This window comes from Rattus norvegicus, chromosome 18, assembly GCF_021556685.1.
Source record: "Rattus norvegicus strain SHRSP/BbbUtx chromosome 18, alternate assembly SHRSP_T2T, whole genome shotgun sequence".
NCBI lineage: Eukaryota > Metazoa > Chordata > Mammalia > Rodentia > Muridae > Rattus > Rattus norvegicus.
Genome location: NC_141551.1, coordinates 60,927,727 through 60,950,661, shown reverse-complemented (window position 1 = coordinate 60,950,661; position 22,935 = coordinate 60,927,727). Strand labels below are relative to the sequence as shown.

General features: G+C 43.7%; 1 protein-coding gene across 2 annotated transcripts in view; it reads left to right on the top strand.

Moving 5' to 3' along the window:
• Positions 1 to 2,187: 2,187 nt before the first annotated feature.
• Alpk2 (alpha-kinase 2) overlaps positions 2,188 to 22,935 on the top strand; it is a 130,398-nt gene continuing 109,650 nt past the window's right edge. Inside the window, exons 1-3 of one of the 2 annotated variants that reach the window (XR_015642434.1) lie at positions 2,188 to 2,442; positions 16,557 to 16,683; positions 20,701 to 20,818. Coding sequence is in view for 1 of the 2 variants with exons in the window: in NM_001432471.1 (NP_001419400.1) it covers positions 16,575 to 16,683; positions 20,701 to 20,818 (227 nt within the window). In the remaining variant the exon portion in view is untranslated. 2 annotated transcript variants of the gene reach the window in all.

Sequence of the window (22,935 nt, the reverse complement as noted above, 5' to 3'; positions counted from 1 at the left end):
CACTGAAGCACACACACACTGAAGCACACACACACTGAAGCATGCACACACACACTGAAGCACACACACACACTGAAGCACACACACATACACACACACTGATACATGCACACACACACTGAAGCACACACACACACTGAAGCATGCACACACACACTGAAGCATGCACACACACTGAAGCACACACACACACACTGAAGCATGCACACACACTGAAGCACACACACACACACACACACTGAAGCATGCACACAAACACACTGAAACATGCACACACACACTGAAGCACACACACACACACACACACACACACACACACTGAAGCACGCACACACACTGAAGCACACGCACTGCTTTTGAGGAGCACGGTGCTTACCACAGAGTGAAGTCATGTCCCTTTCAAAGTCACCCACTTAGAGGAGCTAATTTTAGCCATCTCTTGTCTCACAAGAGGTTTCCTTCTAGCTAGTCAGTTTCCAGGTATCGAGCATTAAAATGTTTTTGTAGTGAGGCAAGGGGACTTAAGAAGGACGCCTCTGGATTTTCCAGGTTCTTTCTTGGATTTGAACAAAATTCAAAGAAATGCCTATGTTAAAAACTACTTCGAAACAGGAGCAATTGCTGACAAACTGAAGGATGTGTCTTGTGGCATTTTTCCTATGATTTCTCCTGATTTATTTTTTATTATTTGTTTGTTTATTTCTTTATTTAGAGATAGAGTCTCTCTATGTAGGCCTGTCTGGCTTGGAACTCATTATATAGACCAGGCTGACCCCAAACCGCACAACAATCTGTTTATCTCTGCCTCCCAAGTGCTGGGATTAAAGGTGTGTACCCGCATGTCTGACTGGGTTTTTCCCCCATTAATTTATTTATTCACTTTACAACCCCATCAAAGTCCCCCTCCTCCCAGATCCCTCCTCACAAGATCTCTACCCCCATGCCTCCCTTTCATTTCAGAGAAGGGGAAGGTCCACCCTCCCCCAGTCTCCCTCCCCAACCCTGGTAACAACCCACCCTGGTACCTCAAGTCACTGCAGGACTAGGTATGTCCTCTCCCACTGAGGCTAGACAAGGCAGCCCAGTTAAGGGAACAGAATCCACAGGCAGACAACAGGGTTAGGGACAGCCTTTGCTTCATGATGGGGAACCAGCATGAAGACCAAGAGGCACATCTGTTACACATGTCCGGGGGACGGGGCTTAGGTCTAGCCTGTGTATGTTCTTTGGTTGGTGGTTCAGGATCTGAGAGCCCCCAAGGGTCCAGGTTCCTTGACTCTCTTAGTCTTCTTGTGGAGTCCCTATCCCCTGAAGATTCCCTCAATCCTTCCTCCAACTCTTCCACAAGACTTCCTGAGCTTGGTCTAATGTTCAGCCATGGGTCTCTGCATCTGCTTCAGTTAGCTGCTGGGTGGAGCCTCTCCGAGGACGGTTATCCTAGGCTCTTTTCTGTGAGTCCTGACTGTTTTTAAGATGAGGTTTCATATGGCCTAGACTGGCCTGGAACTCATCAAGTAATCCCAAATAGCCTCAAATTCCTGATTTTTTTTCTCTTTCTCTATTCCCCAAGTACTGAGATGTACTACTTTTTTTCTTACTTGTTATTTGACCTGTTTTATTTTTGTTTTGAGATAGGTCTTTTTAAGTTGTCCAGGCTGTCCTTGAACTCATGACAATACTCCCAATTTGGCCTACTGAGTGCTGGAATTATAGGCACGCACCCCTATATCTAGCTTTTATCTTATTTCTTCCTACTGTGGCCAAACTGAGAGGAAGAGTTAGTGGGGGAGGGGGAAATCTGACCTTCTGTTTCTTCTGCTCAGAGAGCTTCAGAGGAAGACTCAGTGCCTTTCCAAATGAACACCGCACAAGCCCTCATTTTTATCCCTCCACCCTCCCTGGGGTTCCTACCATGACTTCCAATGGCTGACTCCCTCAATGTGTTTGCTTTCCTAAGAGGAGAGCAATTAAGTTAAGGTCCTGCACGGGCTTTGCAGGGAGCTGTCCTTCCCCAGTCAGTGACAACTCCTCTGGATTTCAGCTCCCTGGGACTGCGTTTCATCAAGTCCCTTTGCCAGGGCCTCTCCGGCAGGCAGTGTCAACAAGTGTCGCTCCTACTGCAGAAAACGGCCCTCAAGTTTCATCACAGTGATGCTAAAAAATATTCTCCAGCTTCAGCAGTGACCTAGTTCGTTCAAGGGCAGGCAAAACATGCTCTTCTTCCAGAGCTTGGGCACGGGACCTTTCCCTCTTAGGAAGACATGAGTTTTTCTGAAACAGACCCAACTGTGCTTTGATCTGTTTGTGGACAAGACCTTGAATTTGAGTCCCTGTCAGGGGACAAGGACATAAGGACATCCAATCAATGCTTCCATACAGCCGGGGGACCCCAACAACGAGCCAGCCCTCCAATAACATCTCTCGGATAAACAGTATTGAAAAGTAAGTATGGAGAGTTCAGTTTTTAGCAAGGATTGCCTGTGCTTTAAATAGATCACTATTGACATTTTCTATAACAGAGAATAGAGCAGGCTGTTTCTTTCTGAAACAGACAAAGGCTGGATGGGATACTGTGGCGTATAGGGCTTTAAAGTGGTCGAATGCCCACGGTCTCGTGTCAAGTCCCCTCTGACTGCGCTGAAATGCAGGAACATTTTTAAACGCTTGTTTATTTTGGTTTGCCAGTGGTTAAAATTGTTCCTTTCACATCATATCCGTCTTAACAGTCAGAAACAACAAACGTAAAAAATGGCCCTCAGGATCGATTTGTAAATGAATATCACATCCACTGCAAACTTGAAGAACTGAGGCAGATATTCATCGGATGCTAGCCCTGGCTGTCAGAATGGTTTGTTCAAAAGTTAGCTTTCTAGGTGGGCAGCAGTGTGTGGTGCAGTAATTGATCGAGTTGCCAGAATGCCACCGGCTGTTTACAAATGGCTTAGACAGACATTTGCTGTTATGAAACAGATTAAAGACACCTTGAGGTAAAAAGACAGCTAAAAAGGGAAATCAATAATAATAATAATAACAATAATAATAATAAGGTCTTAGTAAATTTTAATGAATGCCTCAAAACTTTAGAATGTCCCATTAAGGGTGTCACTTACAGACATCTGACAACCATTTAAAAATAGATTAAAGCAAGTTCAGCGTTTCACCTGCCTCTGCTCAAATTATTTTCTTTCACGGCTTTTTCATTATGCAAAGGCAAGCCTCCTTCAGTCCAGAATGGTTAAGCTTCATTAGCCAGAGCGCTGTTCTAAAGGCACGCAATTCGGTTTTACCAGCATGCCAGCTAAGGAGAAACAGAACTTGGGTGCTCTCAGAGCTCTGAACTGAAACCAAGGTGAGCAGGCTTCCATAGCAACAGCTTGACACAGCCTGTATTAAAAAGTGCTGATGGCCAATGGGCAGGTGCAGATATTGAAAATTAGGCTCTAAACACATTTTAAATCTCAGAGGACACTGCCCTTTTGAAGTGTTTACCAAACGTGGGATTGGAGGACATTTGTTTTTAAAAGAAAAACTGTTTCATTGATAATTGGAAAAGAGTAGGTAAAGTTTAATATGATATTTATGTTAATATATTCTAGGATCACAAGGAAATTTTGGGGGTGAAGATATATTTATCACCTTAAATGTAGCCAGTCATTTTATTTAGTAGCCACTTAGTTTATCACCTTGAAACATGCCATTTATTACTTTCAGAGAACATATAAAAGGTGGAAAAATTGTCTTTCTGTCAAAAATATAAATTTAAACGAAACTATTGAGAACATTACTTAAAAAACTAGTAGGATATTGAACCTCCATAGATTTAGTTTGTGGAATTGAGTAATATGATTATTAGGGGCTGGCCACCAGGCTGGAGATTCTGACAGGAATTGGTTTTACAGCCTTAGGTCCAAGAGCAGTCTGGAAATCAGTTCCCTCCTCCCTCTCTTGTATACACCAATCTTTTCCCTTTTCTCTGTGATATTATAATCATATCATTTCTCCCTTCAGATCCTCTCATATATCCCTCTTTGCTTGGAGGACACTTTTAGTAGAGTGGAACTTGTATTCCTATCAGACACAAAACCCCAAGTGTATTAGTTTTGAACAGCCTGATGCATACTTGTGTGTAGCTATTAGCATAAATGGGGAGATTGCTAACACTGCTTCACAGAACGTGCCTGGGGATTCTTTAGTCTGTACCGCGATGAGGGATGTTGAGTGGTCTTCAAGAAGTAAGGGCAGGGTCTGGAGCTCAATGTGAAATCCACTTCTAACTCTGGCTCAGTCTCTCTTCCCTGTAAAATAAAGGTAGCACCGTTTTAACAGGATTCCTAGGAGGTGGGATGAGCACAAACATCAGAAGTATCTGTGGCGCCATAGTTCCTCAACAAAAGTTTGTCTTTCGCCCTTGTCATGAAGAGTCTCTCCTGCAAGGCTTCAGGATATGACATAGCAACTGTACAAAGTAATAGGAAAAAAACTTCTTATTGTCAGTGGCACAGTGACAAATTAGACACTTTGAGGAAAACTCTATACTTGAGAACAATGTGTCAAAAACAATATAAAAAAAGGGATTCTACCTTAGCTCGTGTTGATGATAAGAGAAAATATTTTGTACTGAAAATGATATGTTTATTATCTTCAAGGTTAACTAAAGTTTTATCAGCATCACTGCAGAATAGTTTTTTCTTTTCTCCTTTTTTAAAAAAAGATTTATTTATTTATTCTATATAACTACACTGTAGCTGTCTTCAGACACACCAGAAGAGGGCATCAGATCTCATTACCGATGGTTGTGAGCTTGCTGGGAATTGAACTCAGGACCTCTGGATGAGCAGTCAGTGCTTTTAATCACTGAACCATCTCCCCAGCCTGCAGAATAGTTTTTTCATATCTGTTGGTACCATGTTTAAGTCTGAGTGTTAGGGGAGCCATAGGAATGGAGAGTAGGGTAAATCTACGTGTATAAGCCAGTATCTGTGGTTATTGTGAGAACTATATAAAGTAAGGAAGAAATCTAGTCTCTCCTCAGAGATTATAGTTCAGCCTCAGATTGATTAGACAGATCAAGTAGAGCGTGGAGAGAGAGAGAGAGAGAGAGAGAGAGAGAGAGAGAGAGAGAGAGAGAGAGAAATTCTCTAAGGAGTCTGTTTGTCGTTGGTGCAGCTGGACAGAGCCAGCACTGATGGGCCATCATGGAAGCAGTGTGTTTTTTTTCACCTAAGCAGCACCCTGTAGACTGGAGCTGTGAGATCTGTAGTAGTTAATGAGGCCCATGAGTAGAGAGACAAGAATCTTGCCTAGGGCTCATGGGATATTTCCAAAGAACTGTGACAGCAGACATCTGTGTTGTCCCTTCCTTGTGTGAACCCTCTCAGGGTTTTCCCCAGATAGATAAAGGTATCTCGATAAATTCTTTACCTGAGTTACTGGAAGGCCACAGGCAACCCTGTGGCCCTCAGCTTAATTCTGCCCAAGAGGAAAACTAGAAATGTAGATTATGTAAGAAACTTGGGAGCAAGAAACAAGTGTGTTTTATACCTGGCAATAATGAAGGAATAAATCCCTTCAAAGAAAGAAAAGAACAATAAAGAATGTTTAGGCCTGGTGAGGTAGTTCAGTCAGTTAATAAGGGGCTTACCTTCCAAGCATGAGGAAATGAGCCAAATCCCCAGAACCCACAAACAAACAAACAAACAAATAAACAAAATAGCTAGGTGTTGTGGTGAATGCTTGTAATCTCTGTAGGGATAGAGACAGGCAGATCTCTGGGGCTCACCAGCCAGCCTAGCCTGCTAGGTGAGTTATAGGCTCATGAAAGATAGTGTCTTGAAAGCAAAACAAACAAGAAAACAGGGCCACTAAGAAGGTTCACTGGGTAGAGGCACTGACTAGTCCATCTGAGTTTAATCCCTGGGGCTCACGTAGTAGAAGGAGAGAACTGATTCCTGTAAGAGTCTGCTGACCTCCACATCCATGTTGGAGCACACAAGTGCCCACCATCTGCACACAAACATACAAATATAAAAAATAGCAACAACAACAAAGTCAAAAACAAGGTGGATGGCATCTGCGGAGCAACCCCTGGGGGTGTCTTAGGACCTGCACACATGTGTAACACATTCACACCCCTCCAAAACCAGTGCACACACACGTGTGCACCACCCACCCACACATCTAGAACCCTTCTTGGAGTTTCTGTAGATGCATACCTGACCAGGACCATCTGGAGTCAAGTCGATGGACTGGATGCTAGGCTGAAGGGACACTCAGGCCTGGATAGCTCAAGGCTGGACACCGTGCGTTTGCCGCTCCAGAGCCCAATCCTCCATGACTGCTACGGTTTTACCTCAGAAAGGGCAGCTCTCCTTGATCTTCAACCTGCTCCAGAATGACCAGGCTCAACTGCTTCTCTGTCTATAGCTTGCGGCATTCTTGAGTCTAGTTGTTCTTCAAATTCCAAGCACATCAGATTGCAGACAGCTTGTAAAATGCCTGTTGTGGGACTTACCCATGATCCTCTGGTTCAGAGGGTCCCACATATTCCTATTTCTTCCGCTTTCTCAGATGAGGCTGGTGGTTGTGATGCAGAAACCACCCCAAGAGAAGGCATTCTTTGGCACACAATTCCTAAAGACAAACTTTTTCTGCATATGTGTTTTTTTTTTCCTTGATTTTACTTTCTCGGAGATGCCAAGGTTATGGACACCTTGTGTTAGTGCTTAAAATAGTCCAGTTCGATAATCTAATCAGGTACTCTGCAGGCAAGCAGTTTGCAGTCCAGCCATGTGTCGGAGAAGCAGCCCATCATCTGGAAATGGGTTGGCTTTTTCCAGTCGAGGGTATCAGGGAAGCTTTTAAAGGAAGGAAGCGCTTGTGTTTGAATAATTTAAAACGGGTGGGATTTGAACAGGTAGATGTGGAAGGTTCACAAAAGAAATAGGAAAAGCTAAACAAAATTACAGAGGACTGGAAAAGGAATAAATATGAAATAAAAAAGTTTGCCTACATTTCCCACCATTCACCCAGAGCTCTCTTAGGGAAACATTCTTTGAGTCAGCCCTCTAATCTTAAATCTGTTGCTTCTGTCTATAATTTGTTGGTCTGAAGTCCATTACTTCGGTCTATAACTTAGTCATTATGTGGATCTGGAATGGAGAGTCAGTAGTAGGGATTCCAGGAACCAGTGCGAAGGAGGAGGTGATGTGCTACTTCAATATGTCTTTGAGAAGTAGAACAAAATTAGCCTACAGACTAGCATAATAACATGGGAATTTATTGCTCACACAGTGGAAGAAAAGTCTAGGAGAGAGGTCAGGACTCATGTTCTGTTTCATGTTTGCGTTTCTGGAGGCTCAGCTTCTCTCTGTTTTGGTTTCAACCTCAAGTCAGCTTTCTCACAGTCTCAAGACAGATAGCTTTCTGTCAGGAAAGCCACTCTGACACCCCCAGCCCCCTCCCTTGTCTGCTCTTTTCTATTGAGGACGGAGTGAAAGGCCTAAGCCTTACACATGTGGATTGTCTCCCGCACTGCTTTCTGGAACGTGTCAGACACAATTGGCTTAGACTTGCTCTCAGAACTGACCAGCACCGAGAGAACCATGACCCATTTAGACCAGCCAGAGCTTACAAAGCAGGAACGGCAAGTCTGATCACATGAAGTCACCAGGCCGCTGAGTGCATCTGAGTGGGCAGCAACACTGGAGATTCAGAGGACAGCCATTAGCAGGATCCTGAAATGATGTTCGGAGAAAAGCTTCTGAAATCATTCCATTACTCCCCTTGATGTAAAGTTAGCAGTAGTCTCATTCATGCCTTTAAACAGTGCTTCTCCCTGTGGCTTGCAACCTCCAGGGGTTGCACATCAGATACTTACCAATTCATAGCAATAGAAAAAAATTACAGTTAGGAAGTAGCAATGAGAGTAATTTGATGTTGGGGAGGTCACCACATAAAGGACTATATTAAATAAAGGGTTGCAATAGTAGGAAGGTTGAGAACCACTTCATTAAAGTTTTAAGATGAGCCTGTTTAAAAGTACAGCACAGACAAATCTAAGTATTTTTATAGGGTGACATTGCTTGTCAATGGACTGAGCCCTCAGATGTAGCACTGTGCTCTGAGACCTTATTTTTTTTTAAAGACTTGTTTATTTAATTTCATGTGTATAAATGTTTGCTTGTATGTATGTGTGCACATCTCATGTATTCCTGGTACCTGTGGAGGTCAGGAGAGGTATCAGATTCCCTCAAACTAGAGTTACATATGGTTGCGTGTTGTGGTTACGTGTGGTTGCTGGGAATTGATCTTGGGTCCTCTGCAAAAACAAGGGCCCCGACCTGCTATGCCATCTCCCCAGCCCCTGGAATTCTTTAACATTTTTCAGGCGTGATATACTGTATCCCTAAGGCATGGCTTGCTTCCCATGACAGTGATACTTCAAGAATAATGGGCAAAGTTCTGAGGTGTTCATGATTCAGGGTTTGCTCTCCAGGACTGCATAAACCAGGTGTGGTGGTATGGGCCAGCATTTCCTTTGGGGTTTGTTACAGTGGGATACAGTAGAAGTCTGGTAAATGTGGAGAACAGAGGGATCCAGGGGGAGGGCTTTTCTCTTACAGCATTCTTTCCGAAAGGTCTTGATGCAATTGGAGATTGCGCACTGCAATCTGTGGCATTCACCTTTCAACCAAAGTAATAATCATTAACTCATGAGTGATAATTAATAATCATTCATCTCATGATTTTTGTGTATTTCTAAACATATTAAATGCACAAATAAACATATTAGGACATAATCATATTTTACTACTCTTTTTCTCTGAGTGTGTGTGTGTGTGCGTGCGCGCGCACGTGTGTGCATGAGCTCACCCACTTGGCAGTGCAGACCATGTGGGTCAAGGTCCAATGACAGCCTTTGGAGTTGTTTTCTACTTCCACCATGTGAGTTCTGGGCATTGACTCCATTAGTCAGGCTTGGTAGCAAGTGCCATTATCCGTTGAGCCATCTTGTCGACCTCAAGATAATTTTCTAAATAGAAGGGCTAGAATAGGGTTGGGGATTTAGCTCAGCGGTAGAGCGCTTGCCTAGTGAGCACAAGGCCCTGGGTTCGGTCCCCAGCTCCGAAAAAAAAAAAAAAAAAAGAAGGGCTAGAATACTTAACACTTCTATACCTCATTTCACTTATCAATGTATTTTGGAGGTTACTTCATATCTGTCATTCAGGACTGCCTTATTCCCTTTCAATATTCATTACTGTTAAAGGATTCCATCAAGGGCTAGGGCTGTTAGCTGAGTTGGTAGTGTTTGCCTAGCATGCAAGAAGTCCATCATTCAATCCCACATTCTGTATGATCCCAGCACTTGGGAGGTGGAAGAAGGATAGTCAAAAGTTCAGGGTCATCCTGTTACACTGAGAGTTTGAAGCCAGCTTGGGTTGCAAGATACTCTCTCAATAGCAACAAACAAGGAAAAAATTCTATTGTTTAGACATTTGTCGTCAGATTCCTACTGATAGGTGCTTGTGTTGCTTCCAGTCTTTTATCACAGCAGAGCTTTGATGAAAACAGTGAGTGCTCCCAAGCATTTGTCTCCTTTCTCTATTTTTAGCATGCGCTTTGTTATGATACATTTACACACTGTATAATTCACTCTAAGTCTTGATGCAATGATTTTTGTTTCAGTAAACTTACCAAAGAGATAACTATCACCACGTATTTTGTCACAAAAAATTTCTTGGGCATGGTTAGTGTTTAAAAAAGTATTGTCAATATATATTCATTATACAATAGATGGGCTTTGTTATGACATGCTAAAACATATATATCACAAATTTTGCTCATGTTCAGTCCTCTGTCAACCTTTCCTACATTTTCTCTTCCTTCCTGCTGGTCCCCTGCCTCTGGTCAAATAGCTCCCCTTCTACTTTCATGTTTCATAGAGCTGTGTGTGAATGTATTCATTAACCTATATATATATATATGTGTATGTGTGTACAAATGCATATATATGTATACGTGTATATATGTATATATGCAAATATGTATATACATATATATTTATATATACTGAAAACAACTCACCTGGGCCCATATCACATTGCAGCCCTGCCTGTGATTCTAGCACTTTAGAGTTAAGGCAGGCGGATATGTTTTATATATGTGTTAGAATATATATCTTATATATTAGATATATGTTATGTATAATATATGTATTATATATCCTAACACACACACATATATATACACATGTGTATATATATGTGTGTGTATGTGTGTATTACATATATATATTAGGTATATATGTGTGTTAGTATATATATATACATATATGTGTATATGTGTGTGTGTGTGTTAGGATCTATATATCCTAACACATATATAAAACATATCTTCCACATTTATCTAATATATCTTATATATATATATATAGCCTAACATATATATACATATACATATATACATACATATACATACTCATACACATATACATACATATGCATATGTTGTCAATTAGTCTTCTTCACACCAGCAGCCACTCACCAAGCTATGTCCCACATCTTCCTTTGAATGTTTCATGTAGAATCACATCCTGTGGGGCTTTGGGTCTTTCTTCTTTTGCTGAGCATGCTGAGAGTGCTTTGAGTTTCATCCCGTCACACACCTCGTAGTCCTTTGTTCCTCTCATTTCTCAGGTGCACGACTCTGCCACACCTTGTCTATTCACCAGTTGGACCTCCTGGTTGTAATTTTTGGCTGTTCCGAATCACTCTGCAATGATGTTTGTGTAAAGTGCTAGTGAAGATGGATGTTTTTTGCTTCCCTTGGCAATGACTGCTGGGTGTGAAACTGATCGCCCATTAGATGGGTTGATGTTGAACTCTTTAAGAAACTTAATTGTTTTCCAAACTGTCTTTACTATCGTTATCCTGTGCTGGGGAGACGTGAGGGCGGCGGCTGCTCTTTTCCATGTCCTCACTGACCTGCAGCCCTCCTGGCAGGTGTGTGCTGGCATCTTACCTCGGCTCTGATTTCCCTATGACAAGAATGCTGAGCACCTTTTCTCCCGTTCGCTCTCTCACCTTTATTTTTCTCGGTCACCTTAGCGTCATACCCAACTGACCTGCCAACTGACCGCGCCATATCACACTGAAGCTCCGATGCTTTCAGATCACAAGAGAGGCTTGTCATACAGTTCTTAAAAGGTACCAAATCTTGGGACACGGTAGCACACAGGCCTGTGACCCTAGCACTTTCAAGGCAAAGGCAGGAGGATATTGAATTTGTGGTCTATTTCGCTGGGCTACACAGTGAAATGCTGTCTCAGGTAGATACCACAACAAACAAAAATGATAATTGACTTATGCTTCCAAATACATGTGAGGTAGGAAAAGATATACATGTAGGAATCTCACTATGAGGATTAAATGTGGCAGTGTCTTGGAACTGCACATGGTAGCCACCATACATCCTTTTTCCCCTCTGGTATCACCCCACCCTGGACGTCTAGTCCCAGCAGGACTAGACACATCGGGAACAGGACCTCTCATGATCCTCCTGCTGTAGCCTCCCAAGTTCTGGGATCACAGACATGCACCGCTAGACAGAGATCCTCCCCTGACCCCCCAAAAAACCATTATCTGGGAAGTCTATCTTGAACACACCATTCTGAAATGTTCAGAACCCCTTTCGGGAGGGCACTTGGGAAGTACCTAACATGGGACTGAGTACTAAGGGGCGATGTGTGTGGTGTGCAAAAGATCAGTAACTCAGCAAATTCAAGACTGGACCTGCCCTTGGTAATCAAATAACCCTGCCCCTCCCACAGTGAAAAGATCTGTATGACAAAAAGGGCTGGCTGTCCCACCAGCTCCGTAAGAGCCACTCCTGTGCTCTGTGTGTGCGCTGTGACCTCTTCCTTGATCTTGCTGATGACAGCTGTACCCCCGACTCTCTGTGCTGAGCCAAAACAAACCTTGGCCTTCTTCAAATGTTTGAGATACTCCTAAGAACCTGCCTATAGACTCATACTTTCTCTCTACCAATTTGCGTAAAAGGCATGGTTTTATAATTTCCCACACATTAAGCCCAAGCCACAGGTATTAGACAACGCTCACACAGTGCTTATTTTGCTATTCGGATGACCTTTAGACTCTTTATATTAACGTAAATAGTATTTACATCATTCCTGTACCTTCTTTACCCTTCAACTCCTTCTATGCCTTGCTGTCCCAGTTGCAACTTCTCTCTTATGAGTGTGTGTGTGTGTGTGTGTGTGTGTGTGTGTGTGTGTGTGTAAAATCTCCCAAGTAGTCATCTCTAAACATGTACATTATATGTGCTTTTTAAAGGCATAACTGTACGTATGTAGGATCTATGTAATTAAAAGCCTGTATCATTTTTTTTAAAGTAAAAAAACTTGTCCTGAACCACACAGGAAAAAGAAAGAAAGAAAAGCAGGGAGGAACTGAAAATCTGATGTTCTTTTGGGCTAATGCATTCCCCCTCCCTTTAGGTTGATTTTGAAGCTCTCCTTCTGTGGCTCCCTCCACCAATGCTAACAATTTAGCCTCAACTTGTCACCTCTAGCACATTCAAGATTCATTCGTCATCTCTAGCACAGAAGGATAAACATGTCATTCTCACCTTCAGAGAAGCCACGAAACATGAACCACAGCCCGACTTAACTGTCCTTTTGCTTCAGAGAACAGTCAGTGCCTAGTGGCTGAGATGCTCAGTAACTAACCCAACCTCGTGAGTCAACCACACTGTCATGTCAGGAGTTTCACGTGTGGGACAGAACTGACAGGAAGTGGTCACCTATGGAGGAGTCGCAGTTGACGCACAGGGGCCTTGCCACCAGCCCAGCTTTGTGAGCCCTTTCTTTCCACTCAACCCACAGCCGTGGTCCTAGGAATAGGAGTGGGAGGGAGCTTGCTCTGTGTGTCACTTTCTCAATGAACGTTACTCTAGGAGACCTGTTTACCCCTTAGTTGGAATATCACTTAAAAAAACAACAGCACTGTGGTAACCCACAGCAGAAAAGGAAACTGGTGAAGAGCTGTCCTCCCCCCAGAGCCTCCAGGTTACATCACACGAACTAATCATGTAACAGAGTCTGAGGAGGCAGCTGACATAGGTTCTAATCCCTATTCTGTTACCACTGCCCTGCTGACAGGGGAGGAAATAGGCTTCATACTTTGCCCAGATAAGTGGCAGATCTGCATCCACATCTGTCCCTGGCAGCCTGAGTCTGGTTCAGAAGTCTAGGATGTCTCTTGCTCAGGAGAGCATTTTCCAGCTGTGGGATTTCCCCCAGAATCATTGAGCAAGTCTGTAGGAATGTGGAGAGCCAAGGCAGTCATCTTTCGTGCCCACGGTGTTTCCCGACAAGTTTTGCAGGTGCTGACTCTCCTCAGCGTGCATTGCAATGCAGACAAACTTGGCAACAGTATGCTAAGTGGGAGAGTCCGGAAGAAGCAAATCCACAGAACTAGAAAGTGGCTTGGTGGTTACTGAAGCTGTGTGGACAGGGACTGACTGGGCAGGCCGTGTGGGCAGGGACTGACTGGGCATGGGGATAATGAAATGAGGAGATGAATGGGGCTTTCTGGGTGATGGCATGCTCTAAAAGTCATTGTGGAGATGCTGGTTGCACAAACTAGTTACAATGAAAGTGGGTGAGGTGTGTGGTTTGTTAATTATCTCATTGCAGACATCTTTAAATATAACACTGGTCAACAAGTTGCAGGAGGTGGCATTTCCAACTTGAAGCCACAAGTCCATCGGTTTGGCCAACTCTTGCCCCTCCCCTGTGCTGTGTCATGGCGAGTGGATGACCACACGCATGGGATTTGCTACACTATTGTAAAATTGGGGTCTTGGAATGTCTGCCAATAGTAGAGGACTTGCCCAACCTATCCAGGCGCTGGGTTTGACCTTCAGCACTTCACAAGGAAACGCAAGATGAAAAACCAAAAGCGACTTAGACTTGCTCTTTCTGCCTTCCGCGTACCTCTAACTCTAAAATTACCTTCTCAGTAATACTGAGCAGTAGTGACTTTAAATACCTGTTCAAATTTAACAAAGAAACCTCAAACCAAATAGACAGCTCTGGCTTCCATGGCCACCCTCGTGTCTCTAGCAAGGGGCAGCTAACTATAGCGCTGTTGGAGACTAGTTTCTCTCCTGCCTCTTCTGCAAAGATGGGTCCTCGCAGCAGCACAAGGAGGGCATGCCCCCAATTACCTTCAGCCAATGAGTGTGCTTGGGAGCTACTCTGGAAGTTGCAGGGGAATTCTCTTCCTGTCCCATGCAGCTAATTTGCCATCTACCTGGAGAGAGGCTTCCTTGACTCTTATATGAATAAGATATAATGGGTCACTCAGGGACCCCAGCAGCTTCAGGCTCTCCCTGTGTTTATAGAATTCCTGTAAAAGCAAACATTGAAAATGTAGTTCCAAGTCCCCAAAGGACTCATGCTCTAAAGCAGCCTTCCTTCAAACCTTCTTTTCCATTTTCCTCCACAGGTCCTAGCAATCACTGGGCATGTGAAACCTCTTTTGCAGACGAAGTGTTTATGACTTTTCTTGCCTTTTGATGCTAATATGTACCACCCTGCAGCTCTGCAGAACTTTCTACCCCTCCAATGAGTCAGTGGAGCCTCAGGCTTATGCACAGTCTTGCTTTCTGCAATGGAGGGAAGGCGGCAGCAAGTTCTCTTAAATGAGTGCCTTTCTCTGGATGTGACGACCGTGCAGATACAGTTTGGTCAAGGACTCACCTTACTCTAAACTGAACAGAACATCTTGAAGTAGAGGAGATGTTTCAGACCTTAGCGATTGCCAGAGAGTCCTTAGATAGCCTTCTCTAGTAGTGAAAAGTCCAGCCCTTGCTAGTGGAATTTTCCAGGAGGAGCGTCTACTTGGTAGGGCCACACAGGAGCATAGATCTAGGTCTTTGTAATAAAGTGGCCTTTTGTTAGTTTGAGATTCGGCCGCCATCTTAAGTCCTGGTTCAACTTGAACAGGGAGCCCCTCGGTCCTCCAGAGCTAGGTCCTGCGTCTGAGGCAGAGGTCCTTCCACACTGTGAAGTTTCTCTCTCTGTACTTGCTTTCCTTCCTCACTCCTGCTCCTCAGTGACTGTGTAGATGCCAGTAAGATCTTCAACTAATACTAGGGAACCTCTCTTTGGCAGCCATCTTTCTGGGTATTAGACACTCTGGAAACCTAAGAGGAAAGTGTGGGAACTGGGTGTTAGTGGCTGACATATGGCACCCAGCGCCCCCTAGACTGACCATTTACATTTTCTAGTCCCCTCTTCTCCATTCTTGCTCACCACACTACTGTGGTTCTTGCCCCCTTTCTGAGCTCCGTGGTGTTTGAGGGTGGAAAGCAGAAGCGGCTTCCTGCTGTTTGGATAGACTTAGTTGTGATTTCAAAGCTCGGGACAAGGACGACTTTGGTGGGAGATGTTGACATATGTCTGTCGGTAGAGTAGGGAAAACAAGTCCTTTACATTCAGACCCACCTGCATTCTCAGGGCTACCTCAGATCTATACAAGCCGTGACCACCATCATTCCAGTGTTAGCCTGCACAGTCCTGAAGGCAGGCAGCCTCAGGGTAGCAGCCACTTGCTATGCTATCGTCAGCTTGTTGAGGAAACTCCCTGAGCCTCATATTCCTCATGAATGCACTATAAGAGGCATCAAAGCTATGCTTAGTCAATTTGAGATCCATTAAGTGAACTGGCATCATCTGATGGCTAAGAAGTGTGTAACTACCAAAGAAGGCACATGTGTTCAAAAACACAAGTCCATGCCCTCCCCTGAGTACCTGATTGGTGTTCAGAAGGGTCAGTAGTTTCCAAATTTCAACATCTTTCCCTTCTAAAGATTCATTTTGATATAAATAATATATAAATGATATTTTGTTTGTTTATTTTGTATTTTTGAGACAAGGGCTTATCTAGCCTAGGCTGGCTTCAAACTTGCTATGCAAGCCGAGGATAACCATGAATTCTTGACTTTCCTGTCTACACCTCCAGAGTTTTGGGATTACAGACTGGTTATGTGAGATTGGGGATGGAACTTGGGACTTTGTGCATGCCAGGAGAGCATTCTCTCAACCGAGCCTCGTGACCAGCCTGCATAGCAAGAAGAGAGGGCTGTAACTGCAGACTCGTGGGCTCATTCTCCCTCAGTGTATGCTCTCACAGCTCTGGGATAGTCTCAACACTCTTCAATTGGTGGCTCTCAGGCACGGATGCCCAACTGTACCTGGAAGGACACTTGACATTGCCCTGGGAGGATGTGGAATGCTAGACTTCTAATGGGAGAAGATGAGGGAGACTGCAAACTGTGTTGGGAGCAGTAAGGTGGCCCCTTGACATGCTATCCCAATAGCTCTTATTCTAGGAAGGTTGCTGAGGACCCTCCAATGGCCTCCTGGTCCAACTATGGCTAAGCGGCAGAGCCACACCACAGCTTCTGGGATTCCAAAGGAGGTCAGAGTAATCACAGAACATACAGTGATGGTGGCCTTGTTTGTGTTTCAGATCACGTGGCATGAGAGGATGGCAGATCCAGGCTGCCCCCAGAGGCACACACTACGTTTTTTATCAACGTTACTTTCCCAGAAGGTTCCGGAGAAGTCTGACGTCGTGCTTCGATGCATGATAGCCGGTAATGACCCTTAGAATACGTACTCTAGACTAGCGCCCACTCAGACTACCTGCAGCTCATCCCAGCCTATCTGCTATTCAGCCTAGACTAGCTACACATAACCTTCATGCCTCTCTGCAGACCAAGTTTCTTGGCTCAAAGACAATAAAAGCAACATTCTGGAAATTTATCTTGGAAACTCATTCTGAGTAATTGATTAAGCAACCGAATCCTTTGTGATGTTTTTCAAGTGACATTCTGGATACTGAATGGTTTTCCTCACCTTCTGGCCCTTTGCTAGGCAACCCTCCCACTGGTCAATTTTCAGATACTTTAACCCTTTACGTGCTGTGGTCTCTTGGAATGGCTTGAATAATTTCACTTCATAAAATTGAGCTCTTCTGTCTGCTTTTAACCCATGTTCCCAGGCTGGCTAAATTTGTCTCCCACTGCCACCATCCTCAAGCATGCTAGCAAGTGAACAGCTTAAAACTAAAGCAGGTATCCAGAGGAGGTAAGGTCAAAAGTGGGAACTATCCCTGGATTGGAGGACAGATCACACAGAATTGATGACCGAGCATTAATGATCCAATGGTAAAAGGATTTCATTAAAAGAAAGTTAAGGGGGAAGAGATGGCTCAGATGTAGAAGTATTTGTAGTATAAACCTGACAGTCAGAGTTTAATCCCTGAATCCCATAGCTGAAGGTGAGAACTGACTCAAGAAAATTGTCCTCTGAATTCCACAAACATGCTGTGGCATTCTCAACACACACACACACACACACACACACACACACACACACACACACACACAGAGAGAGAGAGAGAGAGAGAGAGAGAGAGAGAGAGAGAGAGAGAGAGAGAGAGATTGGGAGAGGGAGAGATACATACACACACACATGCACACAGAAATAAAGAAGAAAAACAGTAATTTGACAGAGAAGTGGTATTTTATCTATTCAGACACTTCTCTTCTTTAGATTGTATCTATCCTTGAAAACATGAAGGCACCAGCCGCCATCTTCTGTTCATAACTCAAAGGAGGAGTGGTGGCTAGAGAAATGACTGTCCTTAGTGAGCAGAGGTCAAGAGAAAGTGTGTCTTTGATCTGGAGTTTGGGGTACCCGTCCACACTCTCAGTGATCTTTGACAATCCTTCAGACAGAAGGAGAAACCCAAGCTGATCTTTAGTATTGTGAAAGAATCCAGTGTGTTTAGACAGATCCAAGACTTGGTCACTGGTGTCACACACAGTACTTAGATCATTCTGAATGGATCAGGCAGCGACTTACAGAGAGTCTCAGAAACAAAGGGGAGGAAGGCTGGTGTGTGGGGAATGGCTCAGTGGTAGTTTGCTTGCCTAGCAAACCCCTACCCCCCTGTTCCATTCTTAGCATTGGAAAACAGAGAGGAAGGAAAAGTTTTAGGTGAGGTTTCCAGAAGAAAAGAGAACCTTCCACAAGGTACAAGATACCACTTCCCTATGCATGTCTCATTCTGGGCTGATAGTTCAGGCTCAGATTATGCACAGGGGAAAACCCTGGCAGCAACCTGGAAACAGAAAGGAAGCAACCAGCCCTAATTAGACTGAATGAACAACGTGAGGCAAAAATGTTGCAGGGGCCAGCTCTCACATACTTTATGAACTCTCTCCAGGAAAAGCCCCACCAACATATAAAAGGAGGAACTCAGTGCTTCCTAAGCAGGGGCTGGAGAAAGCTGGCTGAGTGTGGGGCTATGAGACAGGGAAGAGCAGAGAGAAATGAAACCTGACAGCCTCTTCTTCTGGTGGAAATGAACCCCAAGACCATTCCTGTATAAATTCAGAACGGTGTGTCGTTGTCCAACTCTGAGCTTTGCTCCCAGTTCTCTCAGCTCGTTTGATAATTCTTGATGACATGGAAGGTGCCGAGAAAGCTCATCAGGACACTCTGGAAACTTTCTTGCCTAGTGGCAGGGAAGAAAAAAATCCCTATTGTGTGGGTTAAATTCCTCCATTGACCCTGAGGAGCACACCCAGTTATTAGTAGATCACCAGAGAGGAATGAACCCTTCTAAGGGAAGAAGTGTGGGTGGGTCAGTTTTTGTGATATTATCATTCACATGTACGTAAGACCTGCCTAGAAGATTGATACTCCAGACTTCTGATTTAGCAAGAAAATGGCATTTTTGGTTTCATCCCATTCAAGGAGCTCAACCCTATTTAGCTTCTGAGATCAAAGGAGATAGAACATGTTTGGGGTGGCATGACCACAGACACCATAGAAAATGCCCATAGACCATAGATAACGGCTTTTCATTACATTTTGTATGTCCATCCATCTCTCTCTCTCTCTCTCTCTCTCTCTCTCTCTCTCTCTCTCTCTCTCTGTGTGTGTGTGTGTGTGTGTGTGTGTGTGTGTGTGTGTGTGTGCAGGCATCCTTACACTTGCATGCCATAGCCCACATGTAAGGTCAGAGGACAATTTTGGGGGAGTTAATCCTTCTATCATGTATGTCCCACGGATGGAGCTCAGATCACCAGGCTTAGTGGCAAATGTCTTTATCCACTGAGCCACCTTGTAGACTTCACAGAAACATTTGTTTTAAAAATCTGCTCTGTTCTTTCAGGTCAAGTTTCAGCCATGTTAAGCATAATTTCCAAGGGGCTTGGGTTGTAGCTAAGTGGTAGGACCCTTGGCTAGTGTCTCAGTTAGGGTTTCCATCGCTGTAATAAAACATGAGCAAAAGCAACATGGGGAGGAAAGCATGCATTTCATCTTACAACTCTCAAGTCATGCTTGGTTGGTCAGGCTCACTGAGGGAAGCCAGGACTGGAACTTGGGCAGGGCAGGACTTTGGAGGTGAGACTGAAGCAGAGAAGTTCCACGGAGGGGTGCTGCTTACTTGCTTGCTCCTCATGGCTTGCTCAGCCTGTTTTCTTATAGCACCCAGGGCCACCAACCCAGGGGTGGCACCACTCACAATGGCCTGGGACCTCTCACATCAATCATCAATTAAGAAAATGCTCAGAGACTTGCCCAAAGGCCAAGCTGGTGGAGGCATTTTCTCATCTAAGGCTCCCTTTTCCTAAATGATTCTAGCTTTGTCGAATTAACATAAAACTAGTCAGCACTCATAACATGTGCAGTATCTAGCACTACACACATAAAAATGTAATTTTCAAAGAGGTAAGGTGAAGGTCTCAAGAGATGCCTTAGAACAGCAGTTCTCAATTTGTGGGTTGCGACCCTTTTGGGCCCTGAAAGACTCTTTCATAGGGATCTTGTAAGACTGAATAGGGATCATCTAAGATTGCTGGAAAACGCAGTTCATTCAGTAACAAAATTACCATTATGAAGTAGCAACAAAATAATTTTATGGTTGGGGGCCGTCACCACAACATGAGGAACTATATTAAAGGGTCACAGCTTTAGGAAGGTTGAGAACCAGTGTCTCAGAAGCAGAGAATGCAAACTGCTCTTGCTTAAGCTTGATTCCAGCAGATGCTGGCTGACTCCCAACTTTAACACAGCTCCAGGGGAATCCCTTTAGCTTTCTGAGGCACAGACACTCATGCGTACAGGGTCAGATACAACCATGTAACTGAAAATAAAGACAGATCTTTAAAAGAAACAAAAGGTAAAGTGATCTCTGTGCAGATGTGAAATTAGCAATAAAACATTTTGTTCCACTCATTAATGACTTAAAGAACTAGGGAATACTGAGCCTGAGACAATGTATATTTAAAAGGAATTTAACAGCGTTAGGAGAACATGGGAGTCAGTTTTCTCCTTCAATCATGTAGAATCCAGGAACCAAACTCAGGCCGTCAGACTTCAGTGCCTTTGTCTGCAGAGCCATCATAATTTCGGAGAATTATTTTATGTTGGATAATTTAGGAAATAGTTTCTTAGAGACAGCATTTTTTTATTCTGTATTTCATTAGCATATCCCATTGTGCTCATTAATAGGCCTTCTTATTAATTTCTATCTATAACTTTACAATTTTTTGAAAAGTATTTATATAGCCTCTAATTTTCTTTTCAATCATTAGGTCAGCCCAAGCCAGAGGTGACTTGGTATAAGAATGGTCAAGCCATAGATTCGGGAAACACCGTTTCCAGTTACGAGTTCTTTGAGAACCAGTATATTCATTTGCTACATCTCCCAGGGTAAGTGGCTTGGCTCCTGTGGACCATTCACTAAAATTCTGTCTCCCATGCTGTGCTGGTTACTAAAGGTCAGACTGGTGTTTGCTTCAGAAGTTCTGGTCTTAGATGTTACGGTCAGGCATCGGCCAGAGCATCCAGTACTGACTGAAATGCTCCCTCTGCATGAATGGATTACCTGCAGATTTAATCAACCATGAGGTTAAAAATATTTAAAAAAAACTCAGATAAGGACTAGTCATGGTTATCTTTACTCCCTAGACAATATAGTCCACTAGTAATTTATATATAATGTATGCATATTAGGCATTGAAATTAACATGGGGCGGTTTGTACAAATAGAACGTCATATTATGTAGGAAAGAGAGCATCCCCAGGGTTGGCTATCCTGGAACTGAGGTCTCCATAGGATAATTAAGGGGGACTATATTCATTGAGTTAAGCAACTATTTAGCCTTCTCTAGTTTGCCATTGGAGACTTAAACTTTATCTAGAATTCCAAGTCATTTTCCTACATTGGATGATTTTTTTTTTTTTTTTTGGTCTAATCTTGTTCTCTCTGTAAAGTTAAGAAAACATGATGAGATTTCAGCGCTGGTGTCCAACCTTCCATATTGGATGAAGGAAACACAAGTGACTAGCCAGAACCCATTGCAACTGCGTTAGGGAATTAAGGATAGAAAGCAACTTTCAGACTCCAGTTTTCCGAGGTAAAGGCAGGAGGATCAGGAGTTCAAGGTCAGCCTGAGACACCTGAGATCCTGCTCTCCTCTAAAAAAAGGTAGTGATGGTTCGGGACAGTAGTTTCTAGATCTTTTTGTTTCCCCAGGAGATAATATGTGATTATCTGAAATGCAGAGGCTGGATATGTAGGAAAGATGTGAACTGTTCTGTTTGAAGCTGTCAGGGAGTCTGTACTTGTGGTCCCTGTTTTAGCTACCTTTCTCTTTGGTGTGATAAGATACCATGAGAAGAAACCTAAACAAGGAAGGGTTTATTCTGGATTATTGTTTAAGGGGATACATTTCACTGGTGGGCAAGACAAGTAGGAATCAGAGGTCCACTAGTTACATTGTATCTGACTCAAGAAGCAGAGAGTGGATAGGAAGTGGGGTTGGGTGATGAAACTTCAATCCTCATCTCAGTGACCCATTTTTCCAGCAAGGCTCATTTTTTCTAGGTTCTATAACCTTCCCAAACAGTGTCGCCAAATGGGGACAATGTTTTCAAACATGTGAGCCTGTGCGAGACATTTTACACTCATACATCGACATCCCCCAATGTTACTGACCCTAAAGCATCTGTAAGGAGGCTGGCAGTAGGGCAGAGCACAGGAATGACTGGTAGGCAGGAATGTGAGCATGGAGGCCTGGATCTGAGGGAAAAAGAAAGCGAGCCTTGAGTTGGAATTCCATGTTATTAACTGTCTTGCTCTGAGATTAACCTCTCATTTTCTTTGTCTGCAAAAACAAGCAAACAAAAAACAAAAACATAAAACAAAAACATAAAACCAGTATGACTAAGAGATCTAAATATTTTGCTGCTTGTACATTTTCATATGACAGACAGAGGTAGTCATCAGCTCACTTTTTTTGCGTGCTTTAATCTTATCTATTTGCTCACATGCCCTGGCACGCAAGTAGAAGCCAGGGAACAGTCTGCAGGAGTCAGTTCTCTCTATCGTGTGGGCCCCAGAGACTGCACTCGGGTGAACAGACATCTTTACCAGCAGAGCCATGTTTCAGGCACCTCCACCAGCTTTCTTGACACCCATGTACCTTTTTGTCCAAAGTAAGGTCAAAGGTCATCTCACCGTGCTAAATTCTTGTGGCTCACAGACTACCAAGGCTGCCATTCATCAAACAACACAGCAGGCCTTGAACCTAATACTAAAGATGGAGGTAAATAGCAAACACTGGGGCCGGAGAGATGGCTCAGTGGTTAAGAGCACCGACTGCTCTTCCAGAGGTCATGAGTTCAATTCCCAGCAACCACATGGTGGCTCACAACCATCTGTAGTGAGATCTGATGCCCTCTTCTGGTGTGTCTGAAGACAGCTACAGTGTACTTATAATAAATGAAAAAATACATCTTTAAAAAAAATAGCAAACACTGTCTAC